This window comes from Berghia stephanieae, chromosome 10, assembly GCF_034508935.2.
Source record: "Berghia stephanieae isolate SIO BIC M18660-M18661 chromosome 10, UCSD_Bste_1.3, whole genome shotgun sequence".
Lineage (NCBI taxonomy): Eukaryota > Metazoa > Mollusca > Gastropoda > Nudibranchia > Aeolidiidae > Berghia > Berghia stephanieae.
Genome location: NC_088369.1, coordinates 3,117,558 through 3,130,412, shown reverse-complemented (window position 1 = coordinate 3,130,412; position 12,855 = coordinate 3,117,558). Strand labels below are relative to the sequence as shown.

At 35.3% G+C, this 12,855-nt stretch overlaps 1 protein-coding gene and 1 long non-coding RNA gene across 3 annotated transcripts in view; one reads left to right on the top strand and one right to left on the bottom strand.

Annotated features, from left to right (window-relative positions):
- Window positions 1–5,177: 5,177 nt before the first annotated feature.
- Window positions 5,178–7,757, bottom strand: LOC144956080 (uncharacterized). The gene is made up of 2 exons (XR_013641872.1): window positions 7,575–7,757; window positions 5,178–6,421 (listed from the first exon to the last, which is right to left on the bottom strand). It is a non-coding gene; the product is annotated as an uncharacterized LOC144956080 (long non-coding RNA).
- Window positions 7,758–7,797: 40 nt separating this feature from the next.
- The window catches only part of LOC144956078 (uncharacterized), a 16,708-nt gene continuing 11,650 nt past the window's right edge, over window positions 7,798–12,855 (top strand). The window contains exons 1-2 of one of the 2 annotated variants that reach the window (XM_078886413.1): window positions 7,798–8,002; window positions 9,469–9,583. In XM_078886413.1, the coding sequence (XP_078742539.1) occupies window positions 7,937–8,002; window positions 9,469–9,583 (181 nt within the window). In that variant the 5' untranslated portion in view covers window positions 7,798–7,936. Of the gene's footprint in view, window positions 8,003–9,468; window positions 9,584–12,855 lie in introns of those variants that run through there. The other variant, XM_078886412.1, reaches the window with a different exon arrangement.

Sequence of the window (12,855 nt, the reverse complement as noted above, 5' to 3'; positions counted from 1 at the left end):
ACAGCTATACATCAGAAAGGAAACATTTTTTTTAGCCTTCAATAAGACAACATATAGCTTCTTGTCAAGACAAGGCTGCAGATGGATTCTCTTATGTCTCCCAAGATAAATCTGTTCCAGTCATTACTCTGCATTGATATTAAAGATGATTTTTGTTGGATCCTTATCACATAAAAATGTTAATGTACGTCACCAAGAAAGTCTTTCATCATCTAAATTGAGTTACCAACATTATCATCATCATCATCAGCACTATCATCAATGCTACCACGATCACCACCACCACCACCTTATCATCAATACTACTATCTCAACAATCACATCATCACCATCATTATCATGATCATCACAACCACTACCACCACCATCATAACCACCACGACCTCATCATCATTAGCATCCTGATCACCATCATCATCCTCACTACCACGATCACCACCACCACCACCATCATCAATAACTACTATCTCCCCATCACTTCATCGTCACCATCATTATCATCTCTACCACTACCACCACCACCACGACCCCATCATCATCATCCTGATTATCATCATCATCACCACCACCACCTCATCATCACTACCATTATTACCACAATCACCTCATCATCATCATCATCATCATCATCATCATCACCAACGTCACCACGATGACGACCAACACAAGTCCAATAAAACCAACACCAGCACCATCTCCAACCCCCCAACCCCCCCCCCCGCCCAGTCCTCATAATTATAACTCTACTACCGGCCTGTATGTATATCACATAAAGTCACATTTTTAACAATTATAATTATTTAAGCAAAATAATCAACCACTTACAAGGGCTAAAAACTATATATTTTTAAAGCGCCGAATTGTCAACAAATATTTCATGGATTACGACCCTTTGTTTTAATATAACACATCGCTGTGATTATCCCCAGACACCTGTCTGGGGATAATAAAAATTCGTTATCCCCAGACACCTGTCTGGGGATAACGAATTTTCATTATCCCCAGACGCATATTTGAAATTCCGCTCTTTTAAACAATTATCCACATTCCAGAACATGGAATGTTTCCAAATGCACATAGAAATAAGGAAAGTTAATAAAATATCTATAAAAACATAAAACTAACCAACATTAAAATCAGTTGTTACTACATATACACAATATGCGTCGACTTCGAAGTGGGTGTCATGGCCGAATGGTTTAGTCGTCTGCCCTGGAAGTTTGACCAGAATCGACGTTGTGGGTTCGAATCCTGGTAACGTTACTTTTTTTTTTGGTTTAAATTCCGTCTTCTTTTTACAGAACGTTGAAAGGGATAAATGTCCCATCCATCCTCCCCCCACCTCTTTTTTTTTTTAAATATTAAACTCTCTCTCTCTCTCTCTCTCTCTGTTTTTTTTTCTAGTTTCTAGCAAATATATTCGTCCCACTCCGATCTCAAATAGTGTCTAAAAAGAATAAATAATTAAAAAGTAAACAAAAGAAATATTCAGAGAGCGACCAAATGGTCAGATAGAGGATAGATATAATAATAATAATAATAATAATAATAATAATAATAATAATAATAATAATAATAAAAATAATAATAATAATAATAATTATAATGATAATAGTAAATAATAATCATGATAATAATAATAATAATAATAATAATAATAATAATAATAATAATAATAATAATAATAATAATAATAATAGTAGTATGATAATAAGAGTATTAATAATAAAAATAATATTATTATTGATAATAATATAATAATGATTATGATGGTAATAGTAATAATAATAACAATTATTACAATTATTATTATTATTATTATTATTACTATTATTATTATTATTATTATTATTATAATTATTATCATCATTTGACCAAAACAAAAAAACAAAACAATAATAGATCTAGACCAAATTAAATAATGAAATAATATTATCGGAGAAATAAAAAATTCAACTGATTAAAAAAACTCTTGCTCGGAACTCGGAACAAAAGTGAAAACAATGAACATCAATTGGGGAGAAAGAAAGAAAAAAAGAAAAAGTAAAAAAAAAAAAAAAGGGGGTGTGTGAGGGGGGGGGGGGGGGGGTAGGGTGGATCGCGACTGGTTCGAATCTGTGCAGCTAAAAGGAGTAAAATGAAAGGTGGCCTAACCCACTGAGCTGTCTATCCACACCGCTATCGGAATATCTTAAATTCATATATGAGCTAAACATATTTCCACCATTTTTGCTTCCTTGTTTTGGTCGTTATTTTCATCTCTGATTCGATTAAAAATATGTTGTTGGATCTAGTTTTGTGGATGTGTGATACTAAATTGTATTGTCTTTTGCGAAGAAGACAGGAAAATAACAGGTGTCGGTTTTGGGCTTTGGGGCGAACAACACCATGGCCTAGGAATTCGTCCGCGAAATAAAAAATAATTCCCGGTCATCCCCAAAATTGTGTCCAGAATGAGCAAATTATAGAAACAAGAGAATATCAATAAAGTTAACAGGTAGGTAGGTAGTGAAAATTTAAATGGTTGGTGGACTATGAACAGATTTGATGATTAACAACTTTCTTCCTGGTTGAAAATAAAAAGTCGAATTGCCAGTTTGACGTTTTCAGATCAAAGTAACAAAAGAAATTTCATTGATCCATTTGCTTTAAAATATTTTTTTTAAAAGAGCTGGATTTGACATTTGATCACTATTAACTTTCATCTTGTGTTAAATATCACTTGATATATTAACTGTTTTGGGACACAACCACTAGTATTTTTTCCAGAATATTTGGTATTTTTCACGCCTAGTTTGGCATTTTGCATAAAATCTTTCTGCCCACTTGCTACATGCGTCTGGGGATAACAAATTTTCTTTATCCCCAGACACCTGTCTGGGGATAACAAAAATTGGTTATCCCCAGACACCTGTCTGGGGATAACGAATTTTCATTATCCCCAGACTGGCGTCTGGGAATAATGACAGCCATAACTCATAATAATAGGCGGATTTGCATCTCCCTATTTTACACTGTTAGAGGAATTTCTCAATGTGGTTCTTTATCAAAATCGGTTAATAGTCCTCTCAAGTTACTTTGTGCCAAATTTGGTGCTATCATCACTAATTTGCACAATTTTACCCTAATTCCCCTAGCTGGCTAAGTTTAAAGTTAAAGTGTAAAGTCTAAAAAAGTAAAAGTGAAGGGCCAAAAGTAAAAGTGAAAGTGCCTTCCACTTCTATCGTAAAAAAGTCTAGAGTATCTACCTACTTCTATATTTACTCGGTAGTGAACAATTTCCCGCAGTTCCTTCCGTAGAGATGGCTCATCAATATGCACATTAAAAAAAAACATCGAGAATCATCAAATGTTGCATTTGTTTGTCGTTTCCCACTTTGTTGGCAGTAATTTGTTTTCCATATGCCATATTCATATAGCCTCCACGGTTTTCCAGTGCTTCCACAATAATGTTTTTATCTATTGAAAAGAGCTCCACAAATCAACTGCTAGTACTGCAATATATCGTTCATTTTCCGATGATAAAAAAGAGGCGTTGCCCTTGTTCAAAATTCCAAATAGGATTCCACAGTCTGACGTCACGTCCGCCTAGCAACGAATCGGCTGGCTCTAAACAAAAAAAATCCGTGCTTGGTCCGGGCAAGGAATAATTGGAAAATCGCTCAAAAAACAATTTTTATCTTAAATATGGTCCAGTGTTTTGTACCAGATTGTCTACACCAGTCAGAGAGTCACTCCTGCAAGTTTTACAGATTTCCAAATGGACAGGCAGACAAAAAATTGAAGAAAAAGTGGATCACTTTAGTCAGGTAAGCACGCACGCCTCGTCGAACATTTGATAGAGTTCGTAGTCCAGATCTAGGTCAAGTTCTAGCTTACGCAGACCTATATTTTATGATTAAAGTGTACAATTGCACGAAATTATAAATAAAAATACATTCCAAACTAGGTTTTTATTGAAGTTAAAGCAAAAATGATATCTCAATCGTTTTGATGTTAAGGCTGATAAACTGAATGAGAGTTAAGTTCTACTGATAAGTGATATTTTTTTTTAAAGGAGAACAAGAAGAAAGAGAAGAAAATATTTGTTAAAATCTTACTTTAAACTCGATACCTTTATGGCAAAATGAAAATAAATAAATAAAATAACGCAACCTCTCCCCCCCCCCCTCCCCTCACGCAGATATCTCTCTCTCTCTCTCTCTCTCTCTCTCTCTCTCTCTCTCTCTCTCTCTCTCACACACACACACACAAACACACATACTTTCCTCTTTTTTTTTTGGAAAGTTTCTCTGATTCTCTGCCATGCCTCCCCTCCCCGACAACCGAGGTGGCAACTCTGTGTGAACAAAGCAAGATGGCGGCAGGGACCTCTCTCCTTTACCTGTGCCCGATTGTTGACACTCCAAAGTTTCCATCACCGCACTGTCCAGTACAGTACTGACTGAAATAAAGAGAAAACGCCAGTCTTGCCACACTCAACCCAAGATCAACTTTAACTGTGTAAATTTTTGCTGAATGTGCGATTTCATAAAAGACAGGCGAGAGACCCACCAGTAACCTAGTCTCTTGCACACCTTTGATTTATCATGCATTGAGCTGGTGTCAAACAAGATAGTCTAAAACAAAGTACTTATCAAATTAAGTAATATGCCCAACAGAATTATTGTTTTTTTTTTTAATCTTTTCATTTCAGGAGAAAGGACAAAAGATCCAACATCATCATCAAGAGTGTGTTCTTGTCACTTCAGAGATGGTGACAAAGCCAACCTCCCTGAATGGTTTGACAGAAATAAAAATAAATTGTTTCCATCAGAGCCAGAAAGAAAGAAAAGAAAAGTGACACAAGGAATTCCCACCCCATCTCAATTGGCACCAACATCAAGAAGTCCCACCACCACCACCACCACCACCACCATCATCATCATCATCATCATCATCATCATCATCATCATCATCATCATCATCATCATCATCATCATCATCATCATCAGCTCAACTCTCTTCATCATCATCACAAAGTCCCACCTTTAAAAAAACCAGATTCCTCATCATCATTATTTTCCTCCTCATCATCATCCTCATTATCTTCTCCCTCATCATCATCTCAACTCTCGTCACCATCATCACAGGATTCCATCTTTAAAAAAAAACAGATTGTAGAACAAGTGAGGATATTTTAAATAGAACAACAAATTTAATTCAAGAACAAGAAATTACAGACAAAAATAAGGAAATAGCTAGCTTTAAAAAACCCAAGTTAGATTCAACGCACTTACACTGTTTCAAGCCTTACAGAAAAAGTTCTTCGAATGGAGACAGGTGTACATTGTTTTAAAATATTTAATATTATTGTTCAATATGTTGAGTGCTTTAGAGGTAACATTATTTATTATAGTGGATGGGAAGTTCAGGAAGAGACAGTTGCATTAAAAGACCAAATTTTCATTATTACACTTATGAAACTTAGACAGAACTACGCTAACCTTCATATTTCACAATTGTTTAGCGTTAGTGAAAGTACTATAACAAATATTATACAAACTTTTATTCATGTTTTACATAAGCCATAAGCTTCTCTTTGAAAATGTTATGAAGGTTACATGCCCTTCTAGACATAAAAATAAACTATCAGCTCCATCATCATTTTTAATTTTCCAAATTGCAGAATGATCATTGATTGTACAGATGACCAAATTGCTATTCCTAAAGAAATGGATAAACAACGGTTAACTTATTCTTCTTAGAGGTCCATGAATTCTGTTAAAGCTCTTGTTGGTCTGAGTCCAAATGGTGTGATAAGTTTTATTTCTAAACTGTATCCAGGGTCTGTCTCGGATAAGGTCATTGTACAAAATTGTGGATTACTAAAACTTTTAATTTTAAGCCCTGGAGATTTAATTTTAGCAGATAAAGGTAATAAAGGTAAAACCCCATCCTGATTCAAGATATTTTACCTCAAGGAGTAACTGTAAATATCCCTCCCTTTTTACATAATAAATTTACTGAAAATGAGATTTTATTAACAAAAGAAATTGCTTCATGTAGAATTCATGTTGAGAGGGCTAATGAAAGACTGAAAAATGTTAACATCCTCTCATATATTCCAACAATGTTAAGAGAAACATCTGATATTATTTTTCAATGTGTTGCAGCACTTGTCAATCCCCAGTCTCTTATTAAGGAGACTGCATTTTGTTAGCTTTGCCATTTATTTTGTACAACACACATATTTTGTTCATCATCATCAAATCACCATTCAAAATAATGGTTTTGTAGGTCCATACATGATTTTACAAGATAAACATGACAAATTATGGCATTGTTGTATCAATGTATGTTCAATGTCATTAACATTGTTAAATAAAACCACACAAATTAGTTTTGGACTGAATCAACCCAAGGCATCATCAAGATAGATCTGTGGAAGTAAAAGAATAAAAGATTCAAATTTAGATCTGCGACCATGCTCAATAGGCAAAAAACAAACAAACTAATAAAACGTCTGTTGTGGTCTTGTGGTATGACACTCGCTTTCAGATCAGAAGGTCCTGGGTTTGGGCCTCGCTCGGCGCATAGTTGAGTCCTTGGAGAAGGCTCTTTACTCACAATCTCTCACCGTACTCAGGTGTCAAATGAGTACCTGGCCGTTAACAGCGTTGTCTCTGTCCGAAAAAATTGTAATATCGCCCAACAGGCATCATGTCCCGTCTTACATGTTAAATGTTGCTGTTGGCCAGGGACCCCTTGTAAAGCACTTTGAGCACATTTAGTGGATATTACGCTGTATAAAAACTCAATTAAAAAAACAAATTAAGTGATTCTTTCATTCATCTTGCTTTGTTGATAAGGGGGAAACCCGAAACGTCCATTTTATCTGTTTTCGTATATTTAATTGAAGTTCACATTCAATTTCACAATGTTATTGATTTCTTCGAGTTTCAAGCAGCAACATTTACATTACACCTTAACCCAATAGGAAATTTAGTTTACCGTGACTAACACTGGTCTAAATAAATCCTTTATTCATCCCATAGAGGAAATTAATCTCTAGGGTCTATTCCCAGGGAAGACTGGAATAACCGCGGTGCAGCGCCGCAAATTGAGCTAGGGCGAGGTGACTTGCTCAAGGCCACACAGCGCAGCGGCGGGTGAACGAACTCGGTACCTTTCGGGTACGAAGCAAAAACCGTACCGCTGATCCACGCTTCCCCACATGAAGTATGATAAAATGTCTAGCGTGATTGGTGATTGTGATGCTCATATGAGTATTATATTAAAGGTTACAACACGATACTAAATAGTATGTAGTAGACTATAGTCAATAGCAACGAAAATTAGCGAAGCAAGACTAAGACCTCAAAGACTCAAAGTCCGTGGTCCATAAGATAAAAACACAATAGTTCAATGACTCCCTCTCTCTCTCCCTAACTAAAATCGAACGTAAACAGTTAAATCTTTCCATTGGATATACTAAATCTGCCTAAACTCAAAGTAAACTGATTATTGTCCAACAGTAGTTTTACGGAGATGTGAGATTTTGAGAGTGAGAATGAGAAGACGAAATGACTTACCTTCACAGAATACTCTTTATTCTTCATGCTGGCTTGAACTTTGCCGAACATCAAGCCATCTGAGTAAGTGAAAGTCAAAACATGACCTGACTGATGATGATTTTCACCTCGCGAGACACTTTTATGCTCATTGGAGAAGTATTTCATAAGGGCGGTGATGGAAATAGAGTTCGTGTCAGCCATTTTTCTCGACTGTTTAGAGCCAGCCGGTTTGTTGCCATGCGTTGCTGCGCAGGATTACGTCACGACTTAGGAAGCCTATTGAAGTGGTGTCCTGCGATTTTTCTCAACACCAAGGCCATTCTAAAATTAAAAGTGTTTCCAAACAAATAACAACAATTAATAAATCTCCCGATATTTAAATGCATATTGACGAGTCACGTCTACAGAAGGAACCGCGAGAGATTGTTCACTGCAGAGCAGAGCTGGTAGGTTTTACTTAGCCCAGACTTGCGACCGTCCCGTCTATCTTCTAGAGTTGACGGCACGAGGAGTAGACTAACTAGGGCTATAGATAGGAGAAGGAGTATAAGATGAGTGGCATGAGGAAGGTGTAGTATCAATGCCGAACAATTTCAACATGCTTACAACATAATTAGATATATGAAATAAAGTCACAGTAATTTACATATCTAGAAGATGGGCAACAGTGGCAACAGAAATGATGAACAGACTTACTGACTGCTTTCATTTATTGTATGTTTAGATAGGGATTATATGGTCTAGTGATGTGACAGTCGCTTTCAGACAGAAAGGTCCAAGGTTTTATCCCGCTCCCTCTATTTCAGCGCATAGTTAAATCGTTGGAAAAGACTCTGTACTCAAATCCTTTCACCATACTCATGTGTAAAATGAGTACCTGAATTAAACAGCATTGTCACGGTTGGGGAAAAAATATTGTAAACTTGCCTAAAAGGCATTGTGTCTTGTACTACGTGATGAGTGGTGTCGTGGGCTAGGGACCCCTTGTTTAAAAAGCACTTTGTAATAGTAAATTATGCTCATGTTTTGTGATATCTTAAGGTCGTCTGAGGTTTTAAGGTCCATTTTGATCTAGGCATGCAGGTCTTTGTTTAGAGTGACAGGCAGTGCGGTTAGTGGATTTACATCATTCGAGAAGTTGTCGACATGATTTAATTTACGGGGAGTCCTAGGTTTCTTCTCAAAATGTGTCTCAAAAGACACTATTGAAGTATGAGTGGATAGTGGTTTTACAACAATACTATTTATATGTGCAATAAACTATGGGCCAAAACAGTCTTCATTCTGTTTTTCATGGTTTAACTCTCAGTGCTGAGGCTATATTTGCATTTCCGTCACAAAATGGCTGACGCCTGGTTGAGGCAGAATGAGAATGACAAGCTAAGACAAAGCGACAATCGAATTCAGCGCAAGATCTCAATTAAAATACTGTCCTAGGGCCAATTGAATGTTCTGATGAAATAAATGATTCCATTGGTTCAATTTATAGTAGACTTTTGTAAAAAGTAGGATTGGATTACATTCTTATTTTTGCTTTTCAAGACCGGGCTGCTCTGTGCTCTGACTACAGTTATAAAGACATCATTAATGATGATGTTGATGATTAGTTTGATGAAGACGAAGAAGAAGAATTTGATAATTAAATAAAGATAACAAAGATTGAAAATCACTCGTTATCTTAGAAGAAGAATACAAGAGTCTCCAAAACACTTTGTGACTTTTCCTTGTCCTGGTCTGTCAGACCAATTGATCACTAATTTTTAAAATGAGGAATTGAGTTGACACAGACAAGTTGTCTTGATTTTGTTTGTAACAAGTTTTGTAGTGCCAGTGGTTGTCCAACCTTGTTATAAAATCTGTAGCTTTATTGTGTCTTTTCATTCCACTCTTGTTGGGGTTTTTTTTTTCCCAGGAACCCGGCAATGTCAACAGGGGTGACCAAAGTTATGAAACAACTAATGAGGAGCCTGCTCTTTCCAGTGGTTTGGGGTCAAAGGTCACGACTATGGTTTTGGAGGCTAGACAAGGTAATTTGGTGATATCACAAATGACTGGTAAATATTTGTCCATTTTGAGATGAGTTTTGTCATCTTTGATGTGCTGGGTACCTAGTCTTCAGCAGTCAATAGAGAAAATGAATGGGAAAGATATTTTTTTTTTTTTTTTGGGGGGGGGGGGGTTAGATTGATTATCTTTCCCCTCAATTTCCTTTTCACACCAGAGCTCTTAATTATAATAATGCTTATAAATGTTAGTGATACTCATAACAGTAATACTGTTAATATTATCATTATCATCAACATCACCATCATTATTATCACTGGGTGGGGATCCTGACCTCCCATAGTGGGCAGGGAGGTACATGCTGTGTCTTCTATCCCCCCATACCCTTTTTCCAATTGTTTTCTGTCATTGTCTTGGAATATGATTACTTGGTTTTGTCCTGATCCTTCCGGAGTTCCTTGGCTGGGAGGGAAACAGTCGAATGTATAGTTATAGTTTTGGGAGATGATTTTTTTTCCTTGTAAATCATCTCTCTGTTATGCATTGTACTATGTTTAGTTTACATAATATATTATATGATTGGTAAACATTTGAGTATATTCCTCTTAGTTGGGACCTGTGCCTGTGTCTGGATGAGACTTTTAGGTGATCTCAAATTAAGTACTTTGGCAGTGTGCTCTTGGAATCTACATCTGTTCCCTATTTGAACCAATTCCCTTTTGTCTTACCTTTCTTTTGTGCTTTAATTGTAATTCTAGAACTTTTTACTATCCCATTTTCTTCCTTTTTACTGGCGCTGATATGACCTTAATGTGTTGCAAGCGCCATAAAACCCTTAAAAACAAATATCATTATTATCATCAACATCATCATCACCATCATCGTTGTAATCGTCTTATTTATTTTTTTTTTTTTATTGTTTTATTTTAATACAGACCTATTTTGTAGTATGAACACTTAAACTAAATAATATTTATCACTGTGCCGAATGATTTGACAATGGTTTGTGTAATGATTTGAACATGGTTTGTGTAATGATTTGACTGAATATGGTTTGTGTATGATTTGAGACAATGGTTTGTGTAATGATTGTGACAATGGTTTGTGTAATGATTTGGTGTAATATGGTTTGTGTAATGATTTGACTGGTTTGTGTAATGATTTGTGACAATGGTTTGTGTATGATTTGACTGGTTTGTGTACATGATTTGACATGGTTTGTGTAATGATTTGACCATGGTTTGTGTTATGATTTTGACTGGTTTGTGTAATGATTTGACATGGTTTGTGTAATGATTTGACAATGGTTTGTGTAATGATTTGTGACAATGGTTTGTGTAATGATTTGACATGGTTTGTGTTATGATTTAACTGGTTTGTGTAATGATTTGACGTATGATATGGTTTGTGTAATGATTTGACTGGTTTGTGTAATGATTTGTGACAATGGTTTGTGTAATGATTTGACAATGGTTTGTGTAATGATTGATGTTGTGTAATATTTGTGTGTGTAATGATTTGACATGGTTTGTGTAATGATTTGACAATGGTTTGTGTATATTGACTGTTTGTATGATGACAATGGTTTGTGTAATGATTTGACTGGTTTGTGTAATGATTTGACTGGTTTGTGTAATGATTTGACTGGTTGTGTAATGACTGTTTGAGATGACAATGGTTTGTGTATGATTGATGTTTGTATGTTGACAATGGTTTGTGTAATGATTTGACGTTGTGTATCATTGACTGGTTTGTGTAATGATTGTGACTGGTTTGTGTAATGAAACTGATTGTGAATGATTGACGTTGTTATCCTTTGATTTGTACACTCGCAATTTGTAATATTTAAGGTTTGTGACTATTTGATTGTAATTATTATATATTGCTGGTTTGTTTTGTAGACTGTTAAAGTGCAAGAATTGACTGTTTGTGTATTGCTCGACTGGTTTGTAATGATCGGTTTGTGTAATTTTGGGTTTTGGGGTATCTCAACACAGCTTTTTTAATGATTTAAAATTTGATCCAAATTTATACAATTGTTATGTATGATTGTGACGAATGGTTTGAAGTAGATGATGTGAAAACCAAGTTTGTGAAATGATTTGACGACAGTTTTCATGCACAGTTAATCAATGGGCAAATGATAATGCTTGATCGGTACATGAATTTGACAGGTAGTGTAAATTTGGCATGAGCTTTGTTAATACTTTAACAATGGGTTAATCCAGATTTTGAAACAAGTTGTAATTTTAACATTTGTGTAGTTGTTGCATTTTTGTAAATGATTTTAACAAATAATGATACACATTTGGAAAAATCGACGACAATTGTTTTGTATGATAGAAATTTTTGCATATTTACACAAAGGATTAATGTAATGATTAGACAATTTTTGTGAAATTTACTCTTTTGTGTAATGATTTGACGACAATGGTTTGTGTCATGATTTGACGACAATGGTTTGTGTAATGATTTGATGACAATGGTTTGTGTAATGATTTGACGACAATGGTTTGTGTAATGATTTGACGACAATGGTTTGTGTAATGATTTGACGACAATGGTTTGTGTAATGATTTGACGACAATGGTTTGTGTCATGATTTGGTGACAATGGTTTGTGTAATGATTTGGTGACAATGGTTTGTGTAATGATTTGACAATGGTTTGTGTAATGATTTGGTGACAATGGTTTGTGTAATGATTTGGTGACAATGGTTTGTGTAATGATTTGACAATGGTTTGTGTAATGATTTGGTGACAATGGTTTGTGTAATGATTTGACAATGGTTTGTGTAATGATTTGGTGACAATGGTTTGTGTAATGATTTGGTGACAATGGTTTGTGTAATTATTTGACAATGGTTTGTGTAATGATTTGGTGACAATGGTTTGTGTAATGATTTGACAATGGTTTGTGTAATGACTTGGTGACAATGGTTTGTGTAATGATTTGGTGACAATGGTTTGTGTAATGATTTGACAATGGTTTGTGTAATGATTTGGTGACAATGGTTTGTGTAATGATTTGGTGACAATGGTTTGTGTAATGATTTGGTGACAATGGTTTGTGTAATGATTTGACAATGGTTTGTGTAATGATTTGACGACAATGGTTTGTGTAATGATTTGACGACAATGGTTTGTGTAATGATTTGGTGACAATGGTTTGTGTAATGATTTGACAATGGTTTGTGTAATGATTTGGTGACAATGGTTTGTGTAATGATTTGGTGACAATGGTTTGTGTAATGATTTGACAATGGTTTGTGTAATGATTTGACAATGGTTTGTGT